General features: G+C 50.3%; 2 protein-coding genes across 2 annotated transcripts; one reads left to right on the top strand and one right to left on the bottom strand.

Annotated features, from left to right (window-relative positions):
* The first annotated feature begins 1,010 nt into the window (after nucleotides 1-1,010).
* LOC112120390 (tripartite motif-containing protein 54-like) lies at nucleotides 1,011-16,779 on the top strand. Its single transcript, XM_024219444.3, has 11 exons — nucleotides 1,011-1,209; nucleotides 2,960-3,108; nucleotides 4,808-4,979; nucleotides 5,939-6,034; nucleotides 7,322-7,555; nucleotides 8,402-8,424; nucleotides 8,520-8,644; nucleotides 9,671-9,984; nucleotides 10,614-10,949; nucleotides 15,810-15,899; nucleotides 16,580-16,779. Exons 1-10 carry the CDS (start codon nucleotides 1,045-1,047, stop codon nucleotides 15,885-15,887), a joined length of 1,692 nt encoding a protein of 563 aa, XP_024075212.2. The 5' UTR covers nucleotides 1,011-1,044; the 3' UTR covers nucleotides 15,888-15,899; nucleotides 16,580-16,779.
* Nucleotides 16,780-18,062: 1,283 nt separating this feature from the next.
* LOC112120393 (corticoliberin-like) lies at nucleotides 18,063-18,494 on the bottom strand. The gene is made up of 2 exons (XM_024219449.2): nucleotides 18,416-18,494; nucleotides 18,063-18,307 (listed from the first exon to the last, which is right to left on the bottom strand). Exons 1-2 carry the CDS (start codon nucleotides 18,492-18,494, stop codon nucleotides 18,063-18,065), a joined length of 324 nt encoding a protein of 107 aa, XP_024075217.2.
* Between the last annotated feature and the right edge of the window lie 2,271 nt (nucleotides 18,495-20,765).

A 20,765-nucleotide genomic window follows, 5' to 3' on the forward strand; every position in this document is an offset into this window, starting at 1 on the left:
CACGTGAAGCCTGTAAGCTAGCACATCATATCTTTGCCTTGATAGAGCTAAGAATCCATAGGGTGTGGAAAACTGCGCATATCTGTCAAGAACACATTAAAAAGGAGAGGTTTCCTTTTCCATCTTAGATACATGGTTGCCAACACCATACTGTCTGAGCACCTCACAATCTTTTAATGTATTTATCCTCACAACACCCTGTGAGGGAGGGCAGTGTGATTGTCCCCCTTGTACAGATGGGGAAACCGAGGCAGAAAGGATAAGTGACTTTCCAAGGTCATTCCGGAGGGTTGTGGCAGGGGCTTGAGCCCAGATCTCCCAAGTCTTAGGCTAGAGCTCTAACCACTGGATCATTCTTCCTCACTTTGCAACCTCTTATTTAAGTCACAGTAATGGATGCTGTGCAAGATCAAGATTTATCCTGCAGTTAGTCTACTGCTGCTGTGGTAGGAGAAGTAGCCATTATGCAACCCTCGCTCCATCCCCTAATCAAACTGCTGAGCTTTTCTCCTGGCTGTACTTTTAACTGCTCTCAATCTCACATTGGGGACCTTTGAGTGCTGCTGAAATATAAACAGTCAGATTTTAAGGCTTCCTTGCACTAGGGAAACCCCTGTTCCAAAGAGCTTATGCGTCCTGGATGTGTGCACCCTAGCTCTGTATGAACTAATTTAAATGTGCTTGAGTCCTTTTTCGCTTCACCACCTATAGTGGACGTCTCTGTTGGGTAATACACTGACACTGGGCTCTGAAGTCAGACTGAATGAGCCGCCTTTCCCTCCAGAGATGAGCAAGAACCTTAATAGTAACATGAGATGGGAATAGCCTCCGCCATCAAATTCCCGGAGTCCTAAAGTGGAGCTGAAGCAGAGCCCCAGAGACCACCAGGCCAACAGCTGCATCCAGCACTTAATCTGTGTGGCAGGCTGCTTTCCCCTTCCATATCTTCCTGTGCTCTTCCTCGGTGCTTCCTTGCTCTGTTGCTTGAGTGCTGCTGGGTTTGGGGGAGCAGGGAGAGTCGAGGGCTGCATTGGCTTTCTTGTCATGTCTATCCAAATGGAATACAACTCCTATCGGCGGGATCACCCCATCGACAGCCTGGAGAGGCAGCTCATCTGCCCTATTTGCTTGGAGATGTTCACCAAACCTGTGGTAATCCTGCCTTGTCAGCACAACCTGTGCCGGAAATGTGCAAATGACATATTTCAGGTGAGTAATCCCAGTTGCAGCCTTCTGCTCCTAGGGAGAGGGTTTTTTTTATTTATTTAATCCAATTGATACTGCAGGGTCCTGCGTCTGTGTTTGTAAGTAGGCAGGAAGAGATCACACGGTTGGAATATGGATGGATCATTTGGGTAGGAAAGGGAAGTGCCCCCAAATTGTCCTCTTCATCAACCCTTTCCAGCTTCTGCTAAATTTTCACACACACAATCCTCTCAGGAAAGGAAAGGAAACCACTGAACTCCTTTCCCGCTGGTCAGGGCTGTGTTAGCTCCCTCTGTCAAGGGACCTGGGACCCTCAGAAACTATGATTTTAACAGCCCAGTTTGCTGTGAGGTAGGAGCGAACTATCCCCTGTTCACAGATGGGGAGCAGAGGCAGAGAGGTGAAATGAATTGGCCAAGGCCACACCGGGAGCCTGTGTGCAGAGCCAGGACTAGAATGCCGATCATCTGAGTTCCGGTCAAGTGCCTTGACCACAAGACCATCCTTTTACATCTGTCCCATGTTTCCCCATCCTGCCCCCCCCAAAAAACAAGGAATAGTGTCTATAAAGTTAATGTATAGAAAGCTTGAGCAGAAAGTTGGGAGGGACCCAGCTTGTGTTACTCATGCATCTGATTCCCCTGTTAAGGGACCAATGTCCTTTTAAAATGTATGAAAATGCTAAGTGCTCCATTTCTGGGGCAAGAGACTATAAAGAGGAGATCTAGTAGTGGCTATGATGGTTGTCTGCTCCAGGCAGTTATAACACACACCTAGCAGTGTTGTAGAGAAGTTTGTGCTTAACGGGCCTCTAACAAAATGACTAAAGTTTCCCAAAAAGTCAAGCAATGTCTTTATGCACAACAAGAGCGAGAAATGTGGATGAGCTGTCAATAGACATGAGGGGCTGCTGATGCCAAACATGTTAGGAAAAACTATTCTAGTGTGTTCATAAGGAATGGGCTGGCACGTTGGCAGCTCAGTAATACATCATTTTCTTTGGTGGCAATCTGGGCATTCATAATGACACATGGCATTTTATTAAGAAGCACCACCACCCCTGAGACAGGTCTGTAAGTCTTACTGTCTCCATTTTACAGATGGGAAGATGGAGTCACTGATGGGTGAAGTGACATGCACAAGGCTATGCTGGGAGTCTGTTTGAGCCATGATCACAATATAGATGCTCTGAATCCTGTGCTTGGGCCATGGGATCAGGATCTCCCTCAGCATAAAGTGTTAACGTTCTCACATCACAGCATGCAGGAATGTTGGGCATGGTGATAATACACCCTGAAGTTTTAATAGCTTTTAACTCCTTCATGGCTCTTTGCTGCTGATCACCACTGACGTTGAAGGGCTAATTCCTTATCTGATTGAAATTAACTGAGTGGAATAACTTAATGTTTCAAGAGAAGGTTTTCTTTCTGGTAGCAGTACCAGAATTATCTTCTTGAGTCATGTGCAGATGGCTCAGCATAGCTGAGGGGTTGTGCATATACTTATTCCAATCCTTCTGTTGTCCTGGGGGATTTTCATCACCTGCCTTTGGGCTATTAAATATCTTGTGTTTACACTTAGCTGCTGCACTGCAATCCCTCCCTTTAAAAGTGCCCCCTCTTCTCATTTTGCTTCCTATGTGACAGGTTTGCAAAGGGTGCTTCGGGTCATGTGATTCCTACCAAACCAGTCTGTGGCCAGGTGAGCAGCCCACCTGTAGCGGCATCTAATGACGATCCTTTTTGTGTTTCAGTCTCGTGGGACAACCTTGGGCTCCGCCGGCCGCTTTCGCTGCCCATCCTGTCGCCATGAAGTGGTGCTGGACAGGCACGGTGTCTATGGCCTACAGAGGAATCTACTAGTGGAGAACATCATTGATATTTACAAACAGGAGTCAGCAAGGTATCCAACACGCTGTGTGTGCGTGTGTGTGTGTGAGAGAGAGAGAGAATCAGTACAGCCTGCAAACTCTGTAATGTGTCTCCTTGCAAAATATTATTCCGCCATTAGAGGTCTCTGTGTACTGTATAGAGTTCCAGACAGGCTCCACTCCCTGGTAAAGAAAGAAATCAAAGCTAAAAATCAGCCTGTTTGTGTCTCTAGTTGTCGCTGTTTTCTTTAATCAAGGTCTTCTGCATAAGAGCTTCGATTCCATAGATTACGACAGACTCGACTGCCTCTGTGTAAATGAGATGGCAACTCCAGATCAAAGGTGCCCACTTTATAAGCCAAAAAAAGAGTGTTTCTAACTGTTAACTCACTGTGGGATCTGAGAGAAAAACTGGGGTCTTTCCTTTTCATGCATCATCACCTTGTACTAAAGGTCTTACAGGCCAAACTGCTTTCTATAGTACCTTTGCCTCCGGGGCGTTTGCACGTCTGCAAGTAGAACGTAGCAAACAATTCTGTTGATGACCCACGATCGGAAATAGAACCCTGCTCCCCCGCTCTCAGCTGGGTTGGCTCTGCAGGGCTAACAGAAGTAAAAAAGGGGGGACACTTCCTTACTAAAGTCAGCAGAGCTGGGGTGCCCCGTTGATGTACGTACGCATCGTGAGAGACAGTCCCTGCCCCGAAGAGCTTACAGCGTCAGTAGACAAGACAGACCAAGGGGGTGAGGGGCACAGAGTGGGAAGTGACTGGCCCTCAGTTGGGGACTGGGAGCAGAACCCAGATCTCCTGACCTCCTTCCATCCACTGGATGCTGCCTCCCCTTGTTCGTTTCCTGTTCCTGCTGATTTTGGTAGGACGGAAATGAGGTGAGCCTCTTTGGTGCGAACACCAGTGCAGAACTCCTAGCAGAGGGCACAGCTCACCTACCTTTGCAGCTGGTTGGTTTCCATTGCCCCGGAGCAGGGGTGGGCAAACTTTTTGGCCCGAGGGCCACATCGGGGTATGAAACTGTATGGAGGACCGGGTAGGGAAGGCTGTGCCCCCCAAACAGCCTGGCCCCTATCCGCCCCCTCCCACTTCCCGCCCCCTGACTGCCACCCTCAGAACCCCCAACCCATCCAACCCCCCCTGCTCCTTGTCCCCTGACCACCCCCGCCATTAACCGCCCCCCGAGCCCCACCCCCTATCCAATCCCCCCCTGTTCCCCGTCCCCTGCCCCCCTGAACCTCTGCCCCATCCAACCGCCCCTGCTCCCTGTCCCCTGACTGCCCCCCGGGACCCCCTGCCCCATATCCAACCCCCCAGCCCCGGTCCCCTTACCATGCCGCTCTGAGCAGCATGTCTGGAGCCACACCTCCCACCGGAGCCTGCCGCGCTGCCCTGCAGGAGCGCGCAGCCCCGCCGCCCAGAGCACTGCCCACGCGGCGGCATGGCTGCAGAGGAGTGGGGACAGCAGGGGAGGGGCCGGGGGCTGGCCTCCCCAGCCAGGAGCTCAAGGGCCAGGCAGGCCGATCCCGCGGGCTGGATGTGGCCCGTGGGCCGTACTTTGCCCACCTCTGCCCTGGAGCCTGGGTCTCAGTACTGACTTCTCAGCATCTACCCTATCGGGCTTCCGGTCTTGGCACTGGTAGGAGGAAGAAAAAATAAAACCCCATCTTGACTTTCCACTTTTCCGCGCCTCTCTCATATGCCGTCTCCCCCCATTTAGCTCCAGACCTCTGTTAAAGACAGAACACCCAAGCTGCGAAGAGCATGAGGAAGAAAAGATCAACATCTACTGCATGACGTGTGGGGTGCCCACCTGCTCCCTCTGCAAGGTCTTCGGGGAGCACAAGGAGTGTGAAGTAGCTCCCCTGTCGGACATCTACATGAAACAGAAGGTTGGCCTCTCCCTGGCATTTGCTCACAGGGGTGCCTGGTACCTGGATCATTGCTACCAGGGTGGAGGGGAGAACGTTGGGCATCTTGTTCTTACAGAGTGCAGACTTTTATCCACTCCAGGCTCTGCTGCGAGGGTACTAGACAAAATGAAGATTTAAAATTATGCCTATATACCAGCAGCTCTCCCACTGCATCCAGTGTAGGTCCTGTCCACTAGAGAAGACCGTTCAGAAGCTTCAGGTGCTGAGTTCAGTGTTACTGTTCATTCACCCCACTAGTACATAGGGACCATGCAGAACATGCAACAAGATAGACCAGAGGTTCATTGGGGTGTGGGGGAGGTAGGGAGATGGTGCACACAGTATGCCAGCACTGTCCACCTAAGGATCTCAAAGACTTTTATGCTCATTAATTAAGTCTCACAACACCCCTGTCAGGCACATGTTATCTCCTTCTAACAGATGGAGAAGCTGAGGTATGGAGGTAAGACCATGACTTCCTCAAAGTCACACTGGGATCAGGATGCTGTGGGTCTCCTGATTCCAGTCCTACACTCTAACTTGCACTTGGTGAGAGAAATTCAAAGCCAGACTGTATGTTTTTTGGGGGGACAGTGCTGTCAGCAGATGTACAGAGACTTAGATGGGTCTTGGGGTGGGGTGGGAAGATACTGATGTCTTATTTATCCAGCCCCCCCCCGGAAGAGGTGCTCGGGAACACGACACACATGGTGACAGCATGAAGCCATTCTCTCTTGTCTTTGAAAATGTGACGCTTGCCTTCCACCACCGCAGGCACCTGTGCTGGGAACCAGGGTGGTAGTGAACGAGGGAATGGGCTGTGACAGCGGCAGGCTCTTTGGAGCTTGGACCATCTTCTCCTGGTGTCTTGTGTGTTGCTGGCCATGTTCTCGGTGCTGAATGGTAAATAATCTGAGCGCTCTCTCTCTCTCCCACAGTCTGCGCTGACAGATGGGATTGGAGCCCTTGTGGCCACCAATGACAGAATCCAGGCCTTCATCGATAACTTGCAAGGCACATGCAGGAACATCGAGGTACTGCATGCAGGTCCTCAGGATCCTGTTTGGGGGGGAGGGGGAGCCCCATAAAACAGTTCTGAGCTCAGAGAGGGGAAGCTCGTTAGGCCCAGATAGTTTGGAAGCTCCGCTGTTGGCACAGATGCATTTTTCCTTTAGTTTGCTGCATTTGAAGATGACCTGGAAAACCAAAGTCCCGGTCTGCTCTGCATGGACACTCCATGACAGGAATTTGCTGTTATGTCCTAATAGTTTTTTCGTTGCACTGTGATACAATGAGTGATGTTTCTCTAGCTGGCTGTTGTGGGGCTGCATTTCAGTGGCCAAGTGCCTAAGATATCGTTCTAAGGTACCTTCCATCTGAGGCTGTCAAAGGGCTCTACTGGCAATAATGAATTAAGCCGCCCAACCTCCCCGTGCGGTAGAGAAGTTCATTATCTCCTTTTGCAGTTGGGGAAGCTGCGAAGCAGTGGGGATGTATCTTGATCACACAGTGGTGGATCTGGGATTAGAACCATGGAGTCCTGACTCCCACAGCTAAGCTTCTCAGGAATTTTTTGTCAAAATGACCTGTAGTTTCAGCAAGGTCAAAGGTCTTTGCTGTTTTTTGTGTTTGCTCAATATTTTAAATTTTCCATTGGGATAAAAGATATGAAATACTTCATTTTGCTTTCAGTCAACCCAGCTTGAAATATTTTGGTTTGGTGAGCTGACCTGAAACATTTCATTTTGAGTCAGTCCAACATTAAACTGTATTTGCCTATAGAACTGTGGAGTCTCATGCGAGATGTAGTTTGGGTGTTTTATGTTCCCATTCTCTCATATGGGGCAGGCTCCTTATCTGGACTGCATCTCCCATGATGCATGTTGATCTCAGCTGACTGAGCCGCATAGTGCATTATGGGAGTCACTTGTCTGTGGCACAGGAAATGAACTCCAGAAATGATGTTTCAAAACTGGCATTTTTTGGAATGTTTCATTGGGTGAATTTTTTTGAGATTTCAACTTCATCCCAACTAAAGCAAATGTCAAAATATCAGAATTTCCCACGGGATGGAAATTCCAAGATTCACTTCGCTCTACCCAGATCTTTGCTTTAATTATGAAATCACGCTTCGTCCTATATAGCTTTGGGGGGTGTTGGAATCCTTTTTTTGAAATGCTCAATACAAATTTCAGATCTAGTATTACTAATGAAAAAGCATATTCAGCCCGGGCTCCGCACCTCATGAATCAACTGTCGAAACCGATGTCTAAGCCAAGCCAATTGAGCTGGTGACTGTGCTCTTTGCATCCTTCGAGCAGGATAACGGCAAGGCCCAGAAGCAGGCTCTGTGTGAGAAGTTTGACCGCATGAATGCCATCTTGGAGGAGAGGAGGAAGATCATGCTGCAGAGGATCACCTATGAACAGGAGGAGAAGACCCAGCACCTGAAGTCCCTCACCAGGTCGTACAGTGAACACACCGAGTCATCCTCCAAGCTGGTGGATGCAGCGTTGCAGTCCATGGAGGAGCTGCAGATGGCTGTCTTTGTGCAGGTAACGTATGAGGAGGCTGAGTGGCCGTCGTCCCCTTGTTCAATCTTGGGTCTCCTGTTGCCACGGAGAACCGGTATGCTTTGTTTCCCAGAGCCAAGAGATGAACAGGGTAGGGGGAAGTCATGAGTAGGACAAGACTGGCTTTAAAATACAAGCAATCATTGCTTTTCAAGGCAGACTTGCAACTCAGTGCCATGGGAATGGAGTCATGTCTTCCTTTTCCCACCAACACCTTGATGGCTTGGAGTCACCCTCTTGCTTGAGATCCTTCAAGTCCGGGAAGGTGTGGCTCTGGAATAAGGAGTTGGCACCACTTTTAAGGCAGAGGAAACTAGGCTCTTGAGCAGACAGCTTCTGTAGGGAAAATCCTAAGAACAGCCAGGCTTGAGGAGAGCGCTTGGGCTGGGCTTTGTGCTTGTTTGTTGTTGTTGTTTGCGTTCACAATTAAGCCAAACCCTAAATGTGGTGTATTGGATTTATACACAGTGTGTATCCTTTATAAGGAGCAGGATGGGCAGGGATGGTGTCCCTAGCCTCTGTTTGTCAGAAGCTGGGAATGGGCGACAGGGGATGGATCATTTGATGATTCCCTGTTCTGTTCATTCCCTCTGGGGCACCTGGCACTGGCCACTGTCGGAAGGCAGGATACTGGGCTAGATGGACTTTGGTCTGACCCAGTGTGGCCGTTCTTATGTGGGAACTCCATCTGTTCTGTGTGTGTGTCTCTCTCACACACACACACACACACACACACACACACACACAGACTCGCCAAGTTTTTATCTTGATTTTAGTTCTATTCCCATAATCTCACCTTTCTTCTCTTCTCCTTTTCTGGCTACTCAGAATTCCAAAGTTCTCATACAGAAGTAAGTAGAACTCCCTATTTTTATGTTCACATTCTGACCCCAGTTTCTCTGAGGGACTGGATCATCTGGGATCGTATCTTCATTTCCTTTCCCAGAATTTCCGAGGTGACCCAGAGCTGTGAAGTGGAGGCGCTGGAGTCTGGTTATGACAATATGGAGCACTATGCTGTGGATTTCAATGCTGAGGAGCGGGTGCTGTATCAGTTGGACTTCATTAAAGGTGAGAGGAAATGATCCGGGCTGGTCAGAAATGGGAGCCTTGGAGAGGAGGGTTTGCTGGTCTGTCTGTATGCTCACAATGCTCCGTTCACCGTGGTATCGGGGGCTACTTCAACCAGTGTAAAAACTTTCCTTCTTTTCTTGATTCTAATGTCACTTGTGTCCCAGTTGTGCCACCTTGTCCATTTCACTGGTCGCTGATTTCAGTGGGACAATGTGGACTCCTGAATATCAGCAAGGGTGTCAGAATCCAGCCGTTGTCCTGTCTTTGTCGGGGAGGAGCCGAGAGCCTTTTTCCTTGCATTGGACGTTTGTCCCTGTTACACCTACCAGAGGCCTGTTGGCTGCTCCTCTGGAAGCCGCCTCCTTGGGGTTCTCCACTCTGTGTCCTGGGATGGACGCATTGGAGGTGCAGTGCTGTGTTCATTGGGTGCATTTCTCATGAATGAGTGAAGGAAAGAGACAGGGAGGCAGGGAGGGAGACAGCTGGGGAGCAAAGAGAATGAGAGACGCGGTGTAGGATGCCACAGAACCAGCACCTCATGGTACCTTTGTGCTGTGTTCAGTTGGGGAACCTTTTCCTCCTAAGGGGAAGCACCCAGGGTTGAATCCAAAGCCCACTGAAGTCAGTGGAGAGGTTCCTATTCACCCCAATGGGCTTTGGATCAGGGTTCCAGTCTCTATTCCATTCTGGGTACAGAAATCCAGCTCGGCTAACTCTGACCCCAAAGTTCCTTTGAGAGGGGAACAGGAATCCAGCTCAGCTCCTTCCCCTTCAGCAGAATCCCCATTTGAGTTGTTCTTCCCCAGAATCCATTCACGCTGGGGAGGGACCGCTGGGTATTTTCAGTAATTCTCCTATTTCCCTGTAAATCGATAGACCGAGGGGTTCCCCTGCTCTGAGACGTCCTCAGCTGACAGTTCTGCTGACGGCCGGCGTCTATGAAATCTAGGGGTCTGTGCCCATCTGGACTAGGTGCTGTCTGCATCCCTTTCACATTGCCAGGGCTATGTATTATCCTTGTAGTTGATGAGTCCGAAGAAGGGGCAGAGGAAGGAGAGGAAGACGCGGTGTGGGGGGATGCTGAAGGTGCAGCAGCAGAGTCTGTGGCAGAAGGGCAAGTGGCCAACAGTGAGGGCAGAGAGGAGACCCTGAACGTCGCTGCGGACGGAAAGGAAGAGGAGGCCGAAGGAAAAGCCCTGATGTTAAAGGAGGCTGAGAGTGAAACTGCTGGGGAAGCTGATGCCATGGCTAAACTACCAGGTTCATCTCAAGCTGCGGAGTCGGATGTCCCAGCTGGCAAAGAGGGAGCTGAGAGAGAGCCGGGCACTGCCCAGCAGGTAATGGCTTCAGGACTCTCCTGATCACTACAACAGGGATGCGGAAGGACCCGGGACACACACGTGCTGTGGTAGGATTGTCCTCTCAAAAGCCAGGGACACGCTCATGCGTGACATACAAGGGAGGCGTGTCTGCATAGCCAAGCGTGTGTGACGTGTCAGTGTGCACATGTGTAATATAATCCCCGTTAGGGTGGTCTAGGCCAATGGTCCTCATCTTCTCCAGACCAGAACCCTCCCCTCCCCCCATTGAGCAACCTGGTGGTTGTGACTGTCCTGAGACCTGTTTGCACCCCCCCAATTTAACCCCCCCCCATCCTACGCTATCATGAAAGTGCTTCACAGAGGAGCTGCAGAGCTGAGGGAGTGGAGGAGCTCAGGATTAATGAAATCCTGCCCGCAGCCCACCCTTGTTCCAGTGATAAATGGTGTCATTAAAGACATTGGACCCTGAAGCAGCACCCTTCTGACACATGTTTGAGAAGGAAAAATCCTGGTCAGGTCATTCGGCCCATCTCTTGACAAGGTTTCTAGAAGGCATCTGGTATAAATTCCTTCCCCACCCGAGCATTTCCCTTACAGCTTTTCTCGCTGCCTCCCTTTCCCCCTCCCTGGTGTTTGCTTTTTAGAAGGATGCAGCTGGTCCAGATGGGGCTGCTGTAGACTCTCAGGGGTCCGGGGCAGAAGCTGCCGTGTCTAGCAACGCCTTGCCAATGATCGCCCCAAATCTTGCCCTCCAAAATAATCCCACGGGAAATGCCCTTGACGCCCCAGCTGAATCCGCAGCCCAGGGCAGGGGAGCTACCGAGACAGAGGAAGCCACTTGCTTTGTCCCAGCCGAGACATTCAGCACCTCGGACAGCTCAGCCGGGAACAAGAAGGAGGTTGACCCAAGCGACTGCGGTGCCAGTCCCGCCAAAGGCAGCGCGGAGTGGGGACTAGCTGTGGCATCTGTCTCCAGCCAGGTCAGTGAGATCCTCAGTTTGAGGCTATTGGTTGTCACCCCGGCTGGGTGTCCATTGATTGCACATTAGTGTGGGTGCGTTAGCAATACATTGTGTGGCATTGGGAAGTGATCCAGGAAACCTTCCAACTGAGAAGTGGGTATTCACCCAGGAAAGCTTATGCTCCAATACGTCTGTTAGTCTATAAGGTGCCACAGGACTCTTTGTTGCTTTTTACCGATCCAGACTAACACGGCTACCCCTCTGATACTTCCAGAGTTTGTTACACCCAGAGAGAGAACGAAATGGAGCTGGGAACAAGTTTTCATCCACGTGTTTTTTTTTTCTTAATGGGGAAAAAAATGCAGATTTGGCAACAAGGAAACATTTGTGTCAGTTTCACCTCAATTGTTGTGGCTGGAATTCGCCCCCCCCCGGAAATAATCCAAATAATCCACATTTGATTTGGGCATTTTCAAAATGAAATGTTTCCATGTTTTTGGTCTGAAATGACATTTTTTGTTTAGAAATGTCTTTTAATGTTATTAAAGGAACAATACCAAAAGGTTTGTAAAGAAGCCTGAAACTGAAATGAAACATTTCATTTTGGGTTGAAGAAAAACATTTAGTTTAGCCTGATATGATCTTTTTATGGACTTTTTGATTCACTGAAAATTTTGGACATTTTTTCTTGAGTTTGACCAGAAATAATCCCTCCCCTCTCCCCAATTTTTGGCATTGTCAGTGAACTGAAAAACCTGTTATTCTCACAGCTCTAAATGTAAGTGCTGGGGGTTTCCCCTCTATTATTCAGGAAATGTTCTGGAATCTTTAATTTCTGGATAGTCACCACGGATGGGTGGGTGGGATCTTCATTCAATGCCTTACCCATGGAAGGTTCTGAGACCAGTTCAGCACCACCCTACCACTGCACTGCAGCAGCTGTGATGGGTCTGACTCCAAAACCTGGTGTAACTTGTGTCCTTTAGATCCAGAGGAGACAGTGCTGCTGGCCAAGCTGCAGCAATAAATCCCTGCAGAAGTGGGAAGGGAAGAGAATGCTAGCTGTTGCACGGGAATCGTCCCCCATTGCTGGTCACCTTTCATATATTAGTCTTCCCTATTTTCATACTGGGCACTTACTTTTGCAGGCAGAGTTCTCCAAACCCCAGAAACAATCCTCTGACTGTTAGAATAATAGAATTATGGAAAAATAGGGCTTGAAGGGACCTCAAGAAGTCATCAAGTCCAGCCCCCTGCACTGAGACAGGATCAAGTTATCCCTGACAAGTCTCTGTCTAACCTGGTCTTAGAAACCTCCAATGATGGAGGCTTGGAAGCCTATTACAGAGTTTAACTATCCTTATAGTTAGGTAAACTTTCTAAATTTCCCTTGCTGCAGATTAAGCCCATTACTTCTTGTCCTACCATCAGTGGACACTGAGAACAATTGGTCACTGTCCTTTCTAACAGCCCTGAACATATTTGGAAGACTGTTATCAGATCTCCCCTCCGCCTTCTTTTCTCAAGATGAAACATCCCCAGATTTTTAACCTTTCCTTATAGGTCAGGTTTTTTATCATTTGATAGCTCTCCTCTGGACTCTCTCCAATTTGTCCATATCTTTCTTAAAGAGTGGCACCCAGATTTGAACATAGTCCTCCAGCTGAGGCCCCATCAGTGCAGAATAAAGTGGGACAGTTACCTCCCATGTCTTACATACAACATTCTTGTTAATACAGCCCAGAATTATATTAGCTTTTTTTTGCAACTGCATCACATTGTTGGCTCGTATTCAATTTATGATCCACAAAAACCCCATATCCTTTTCAGAAGTACTACCACCTAGCCAGGTATTCCCCATTTTGAAATTGGGCATTTGGTTTTTCCTTCCTAAGTGAATTACTTTGCACTTGTCTTTATTGAATTTGATCTTGATGATTTTAAACCAATTCTCTAATTTGTCAAGATCATTTTGAATTCTAATCCTGTCCTCCAAAGTTCTTGAAATGCAACCCCTCCTAGCTTGGTGTTACCGGCAGATTTTATAAGCATACTCTCCACTCCATTACCCAAGTCATTCATTAAAATATTGAATAGTACTGTCCCCAGGACTGGCCCCCCTGGGACCACACTAGGTATGCTCTCCCATTTTGACAGCAACTCATTGATAACTACTTTTTGAGTAAAGTCTTTCAATCAGTTATGCACCCACTTAATAGTAATTTAATCTTGACCACATTTCACTAGTTTGCTTATGTGAATGTCATGTAAGACTATGTCAAAAGCCTTTCTAAAATTAAGATATAGCATGTTTACTGCTTCCCCCTCATCTACTAGGCTGATAACCCTGTCAAAGAAGGAAATTAGATTGGTTTGGCATGATTTGTTCTTGACAAGTCCATGCTGGGTATTGCTTATAACCCTATTAAAGATTCATAGCTTCCAAGGCCAGAAGGAACCATTGTGATCATCTTGTCTGATATCCTGGGTAGCACAGGCCAGAGAACTGCCCCCAAATAATTCCTAGAGCAGACGCTTTTAGAAAAACATCCAGTCTTGATTTAAAAATTGTCATTGATGGAGAATCTACCACGACCCCTGGTAAATTGTTCCAATGGTTAATTACTCTCACCATTAAAAATGTATAATTTATTTTCAATCTGAATTTATCTAGCTTCAATTTCCAGCCATTGGATCGTGTTATACTTTTCTGCTAGATTGAAGAGCCCATTATCAAATATTTGTTCCCCCATAAAGATACTTAGATGTCACCTCTTAACCTTCTCCTTTATTATTATTATTATTATTATTATTATTATCCTCTCGCTGCATACAAACTGATTGACAGTATCTTTCCAGGTGTTGAAGTTAGGCTGACTGGGTTATAATTCTTCAGGTCCTCTTTGTTCCTCTTTTTAAAGATAGGCACTAAGTTTGCCCTTCTCTGGATTTCTGGGACCTGACCGACATTCCTCGAGTTCTTGAAGATAATTGCTAATGTTTCCAAGATTGCTTCAGCTAGATCCTTAAGTACCCTAGCACGAACTTAATCAAACCCTGCTGACCTGAATATATCTAACGTATCCAAATATTCTTTAACCTGTTCTTTCTCTGTTTTGGCTTTCATTGCTTCCTCCTTGATGTTAATATTAATTGTGTTGAGTATCTGGGCACCGTTAACCTTTTTAGTGAATACTGAAATGAAATAGGCATTAAAATCCTCAGTCGCCTTGATGACATCAGTTATTAGCTCTCCTTCCTGCTAAGTACAGGACCTACACTTTCCTTCATCTTTCTCTTGCTCCTAATGTATTTAAAGAACCTCTGTTCACCTCGGTATGGTTATTACACTTCCAGGTCTTTCTGAAGATCAGTCTTTTCAAAGAGAACCTGTCCAGGATCAGGGAAGCAGCCACTGGCTCCCTTTTCATCCTTCTCTCAACTGTGAGATACTGGGCCAGATTCTATGTAACTATTCACCTACACCCATTAAGAACTTGAGGTGCACTCATGTGAAGGGTTAATATCACTGACCACTTCTTTGCCAGCACAGACTGTGCATAAATGGCCCTGTTTTAACAATGAAACTATTCTTCCCATCCCCAGTGGAAATAGCAGGTTTTAGGTATTTCTTACATTTTATTTTACAGATGGGAAAAAATGTACTTTTAAAAAAATACTCCAGAATAACTCCCAAGCATTATCCCTGAAAAGCTTCATGATGATCAAACTTTATTTCCCTTCTAGGCTGGGGAACCTGAACTGCTCTTGCCTGCTCCAACTAAATGTATTTTTAGACTCTCTGTTCCCGTCCTCCTCTTTCTGAAGGATTGTTACGATATAATGATGCTCTGCACTTGTGCAGCGCCTTTCATCTCAAAGGCTCTTGCAGAGATGGGTGCTAGTTTCCCCTTCTGTAATGGAGATAATGAGGCACTGTGAGGACAGATTCTCAGACAGTGGCCTGTGCATGCATCAGGTAATTGCTCATGGAAAACACTATTTGGATGGATTTGCACCAAGTTACTGAACTTGCACTCACAGATTAAGCACCCAACCTGTCTGAAAGTCCATTCCACCATGAACTATCAACCCGGGATTGTTTAGATCCCAGCTAAGTGGAAGGGAGTGGAAGGGGCAATATGGATACAGTTGAGAACCACTGTTCAGGGGCATCTCAGTGTCCTAGTCTCTCTAGCTGGTTCTCTAAGAACAGACGGTCAGAGAGGAGCACTCCATCTTTCAGCCCGCTAAGGCCAGAGGTGGTGGGTAGGACACGATGTGGCATAGACACACAATGAGGGTCACCACCAAAATGATTCCTGCAGAAAACTGAAAATGGGGTGAGATTCCTAAAGACCTCTTTTGATGAGTCTTGAATGCTGCTGTAAGCAATTGTCAGCAGTCAACGAGAGGGGGCTCCACATCTCTACGTGACATGGGGGCTTTGGTGCTGGAATGAATGGGCTGCCTCACAACGAAGGGCAATTCAGAGGCCTGGACTAGCCCCTGCCTTGCTTGCTTCTATGTTTCCTACCGAGAGGGCACCTCTTGCTGTTAGTTGTACATTCCCATCTGATCACAGCATTGTGTGTGTGTCTCATTCTCCACCAGGCTGTAGCTTTGTGCCTTTCAGTGCTGGTCTGGGTGATCATCCTGACACACCTTTGGAACTCAGTGGCCGTGTGCCTTCTCCGGGGCTGGGAGTGTGGCGTTTCAAGCCAGGTATAATACCCTGAACCACAGATGATCACTGAGCTTCCTCATTCCCTCCCCCTCTGTTAGAGAGCAGGTTAGAGAGTTACAAGGGATGGAATGAGGCGCTTGCCTCTGCTCTTTGGAGCAGCGCTGAATATAGGCTCCTTCTTGCTTTTCCAGGACCCCGCTGTGGTGGATGGGAAGAGTGAAGAAACCAGTGAAACTCCATTTGGGAGTAACTTCAATCCTGCTCTGTGATGTCAAGACAAGGTGGGTGCAGAGCTCCTTCTGCTTCCTGGGGTGGGCGATTCCCCACTGTCCCCAATCCCTGGCCCTCCTTTTTCATGGGAAGAGCCCCCCTTGGCTGAGACTGGGCAGGGAGACACTGGGTAATTCGCACTGGTTTCTTACCTCAATAATAGTAATTAATACATTAGCATCCTGATATTCAGAGGCACCGAACACCTACAAATCGGACACAAGTTGTAGGTGCCCAGCACAGCTGAAAGTCAGGCTTTTTGTTTCTAATTTGTAGTGAAGTTCTCAGCCTGTTTGGCTAGTGTGAGCTCCTGCACATCAGAAGGGTCCCTTCTGGCCTCAGCCATCTATGGCGTTTGTGCTCTCCAGCCAGGGTGCTTTGGAGGGAAATGTAAAATCCGCATTAAATATGTCATGGGAAAGCCATGTAAAATCCTTAGATATTTCGTGTGTCTGCCTCTGGCATGCAGTGTCTTCCTCCCTGCATTTCAGAGCCCTGGTGTAGCAGGAGTGTCTGGGGAGACTAAAAGGTTGTTAGACACCCAGTACTGGTGTTCATTTGTTTTTAGCATTAAACTCCATTTCCGTGAAATGGACTCTATGGACATTGATGTTACTGTGTGAATGTCTTTCATTCAGACACTAGAGAAACCAGGTCAGACCTCTAACACGATTGTGTTGGTTTTTCGCAGGCCCACCTTCCACGCTCAATAGCTTAAACCCAACAGAGTTATAGTGTCTTGTTTCCCTGGTGACATTTTCTGATCTGAAATCACCCGTCCACCCATCTGGATTTTTGTTTGGAAGAAGAGAAGGCAGCTAGACTGGATCATGGGAGGAAGTGACCCGTGGCATGTGCCAGCATGGGACTGCTAGAAGCTGGACTGTCTACATTTAGAAGAGCAAAGGCCAGCGTGGTCACTTATCACCCCAGGGCTGCAGATAATGTACAAAGAAATGTACATGTAAATAAACCCCAAAGCCGCCGCACACTCACTGTCTGCCTGTATCTGTGCCAGTAGCGGGCAGCCCGGGATTGGAGAAATGGGCATGAAGGGAGGAGGGAAGGGATTGGGAAGACGTGTTGCCACTGTAGGGTGGCTTTGTGGGCTCACCCTGGGTTTCAGCAAGGCATACTCCTCTGGCATCACGTCCGGGATTTTGCCTGAAATCTCAGCTGGGTCAGATGGAATTAGATGCTGGTTGACAAGCACTTGGTGTCCCAGCGTGTCACTGGGAAAGCAGTTGGGACACCCCAGAGGGGGGGATCTCTGGCAGCCTTTCGCTGTAGTTTTCCAGTTAGCTTTGGGGGGTAAGTCCCTGCATCTGGGAACGTGTCTTTCTAAACAAACACCGCCCCGCCCCCCGGGACAGACGACACCCCGACCGCACCCAGCTCTGCTTTGGGTAGCTGCAATGACCTCTGCTGTGCATCGGGACCGCGGGGGGCTCAGAACCGGGGCGGATGTTGGCTGTGCCAAGGACCCGCCCCGCCCCCCCGCAGGATCCGTGCCCCGGCCAGCGCTGCCGGCCTGGGGCGCATTCGGGGACTCGTCTCACTCTGGTTCTGAACCAGGGTCGTGTGGAGCCAATGGAACGCCGGAGTCAAGCCGGGTCCGAAATGCCAACAAACGACTTTCCGTGTAAATCCAGCCCCTGTCGGAGGTTCGAACCTGCCCCCCTAGGAAAAGGCAGCCCTGGGGAGCCCCCCTCCGTGCGTCCCCAGCACCTCAGGGCGCCGCTGTGAGAGGCCGGCCATCCCCCTGGCATCGTGCCTGCGCAGGCCGGGTCCCGCAAGCCCCAGGGCTCCGGCCGGGGCCGGCGGGCGTTAAGCGAAGCAGGCTTGTTAAAATAGAGTTTATTGCGAGCTCGCCCACTGCGATGCTTTAATCCACGGCACACAGAGAACACAGGTAACAGCGGCGCGGGACGGAGCGAGAACACACCTGGCCCCGTGGGACGCACACCTGGCAGCGACCCCCCGCCGCCCAAAGGGCGAAGGAGGAGCAGGGGGGGTTTATACCGCCCCCGACCCTCCTGGCCCCGCGCTCCGGGTCCCCTTCGCGCCCCAGGGGCGCCGGGCCGACCCCCCCGCCAGCATTGACACTTGTTACAAGAATAAATTTAAATGTTCAACCTAAAAACACCCCCCCTCTCTCCTCCCCCAGCCCGCCCTCACTTCCCGATGTTCTGCAGCAGCAGTTTATTGCTCAGGGCTTTCTGGGCCAGTCTCTCCTCCCGGGACATCTCCAGGAACTCCCGCAGGAGGTGGAAGGTCAGGTCGAGGGAATTGGGTCTGCCGTCTTTCCGCCTGGAGGAGTAGGGCGATCGCTCCTTCCTTCGCAGCTCCGGGGGGCTCTCCGCGCCCCCGGCCTCGCAGGGCCCGAGTGGTGTGTGGAGAGAGGGGGGCCCCGCTTCTGTGCCCGCTGAAGGCATCGGGGGCTTGGCCCCCAGCCGCGGTCTCCTCGGCCACAGTTCCCAGGCTGGATCGGTGACTAGAGCTAGCTGCGGGGCAGCTCCCCGGGGCCGCTCCAGCGGGGAGCCCTTCTCCGACGGGAGAAACAGCAGGAGGAGGACGGAGGCAGCCGAAATCATCCTGCTCCTCATCGCCTCTGCTTCCGGGGCTGGGCGCCTGCGAAGAGAGCCCGGGAGGGGTTACCCAGAGCCAGCGGGGCGCGGCGAGCCTCCGCCACGGGCAGCCCCGACCCAGGCACCTTCCCCCGTGCGAGCCGCATCGAGCTCCCGGAGCTCTCCCCGGGGCGGTTCCCCGCGCGGCCAGGAGCCAGCCCTGTCCCCTTAACACCGGGCAGGGAGGCGATAGACACTCCCCCAGATCTCCGCCCTCAAAGCCGGGCGCCCAAGGCTCGCCCCAGCCCTGCCCCGGGGGGTACCAGCCACCCCAGAGCTTCGGTCACATCGACCGGGGGGATGTAACTTTCCTTCCAAGTTTGCTTAGCTGCGGCCGCTGGACGAGGGGCTTCGGGAGCAAAGGGGAAGCCAAGGAGCGCCCCGCATCGCCCTTGCCCAGCCAAAGCCTCGTGTCTGCCGGGAGGCACCCTGGCCTGGCCCCGGGCACAGCCCTGGGGCGGGGGGGACTCACAGTTGCGGTTCTCTGGAGAATTCAGCCGCTGGTCCCAAGCGCAGCAGGTGGCAGGATCCCCTCGCACATCGAAACCATTGCGAGCCCTCCAGGCAGGGCTATATATACCCCCCGCCGCCTGCCCCACCACGTGACGGGCTGCTCGGTTCCTCAGACGGGTGGTTTTTTGGGGGGGGGGGCGCAGATCTACTCCCCGGATCGGGCAGCTGCTGGAATCGTGACGTGCTGGAGACCAGCTGGGGAAGGGGCGCTGGGCTCCCAGCGGAGCGGCGCCGGATCGCTGGGCTGCACACAGGGGACGGGGTGGGGACGCTGATGGAGGGGGGGGGTGTTAATTAGCACAAACATCTGCCGGCGCAGCGAGGCGGGCGCCGGCCTAAGGGCTGGAGCTGTCCGAGGTGCTGACTAGGGCGACCAGACAGCAAGTGTGAAAGATCCGGACAGGGTGGGGGATAATAGGCGCCTATATAAGAAAAAGCCCCACATATCAGGACTGTCCCTATAAAATCGGGACAGCTGGTCACCCTAGTGCTGACAGGCCGGAGGGTTGTTCCCGGGAGGAGCGTTCCCAATGCGGCCCGCACGGCAGGGACAGGCCGGGGTGCCCTGCTAGGGGTAGGGTGACCAGATGTCCCGAATTTATAGGGACAGTCCTGATTTTTGGGTCTTTTTCTTATATAGGCTCCTATTACCCCCCACCACCATCCTGATTTTTCACATTTGCTGTCTGGTCACCCTAGCTAGGGGGTCTGGGGAACCGGAGAAAACATGGCAGTCTGTGTTTGTTGTCTTGGCCCGTCCGGCTGGGGGGCCATGCTACCTCTGTCTGACATACACAGCAGCCGGCTTTCTATGCCTTCTTTCCTTAACAAATACACCGGTCCCCCACCTCTCGCCCCATCCCCACCCCAACATTCAGTGCCCAAAGGCCGGCCCGAATTCCCTTCACAGGCACCCGAAAGTGGCCTGGTTCCCGCCCTGCATTGGAGCCTGCTGGGTGGTCAGCACTTTTGCAAAGAAGCCACTTAGTTTGAAGGAGTCTGGCTAAGGATTTGGGGGCTCAATTTTAGGCAGTCTTAAAAAAAAATCTGTACCTCGGTAGGCCCCACCACACGCTGATACATCAATGCATGTGTTGGGTATGCATAGGGGTGTGTATGTGTGCTGTGCAATAGAACAAACTATCAATATTATTTATATTTCTCTCTCGGCCTATGTGCCCCGTCAACGTTGGAGACTGCCCACTAACATGGCCTGCGTTGGACTAAGCCAGTGGTTCTCAACCTATTTACCATTGTGGGCTGCATATGCAGCGCTCTGTGTTTTATGTGGGCCCTACCCGCACAACAGCTATACTACCTGTTTGGCCCTGAGCCTGCCACATGGGCTGAAGCTGTGTGCTGATTGGGCTGCAAGCTGCCCCGCGAGTGGTCGGTCCAGAACCACTGGACTAACCAATGAAGCTTTGCAGATTTAGATGAGTAAAAAAATGTGAGCTGAGGTGTCTCTTTCATAAGTTGTGAAGGTAAGTGATTTACCTGACTAGCGTGTCTGCAATTCTCCTGTTCCAGTGATTCATTTGATGAGCTCATGGAGATTAAAACTTCACTTATGCTCTTGAAAGCAATTTTCCTCCTTTGGCTAAGTACAGAGGTAAATACTTTTCTTTGCCTAATCACCCACCAATGTATATGCCTCTTAATGCAAATTGTGGCTTGCAGGGTGGTTCTTCACACACACACACACACACACACACACACACACACACACACACACAC

Source organism: Terrapene carolina, unplaced genomic scaffold (assembly GCF_002925995.2).
Source record: "Terrapene carolina triunguis isolate 2854851 unplaced genomic scaffold, T_m_triunguis-2.0 Scaffold130, whole genome shotgun sequence".
Lineage (NCBI taxonomy): Eukaryota > Metazoa > Chordata > Testudines > Emydidae > Terrapene > Terrapene triunguis.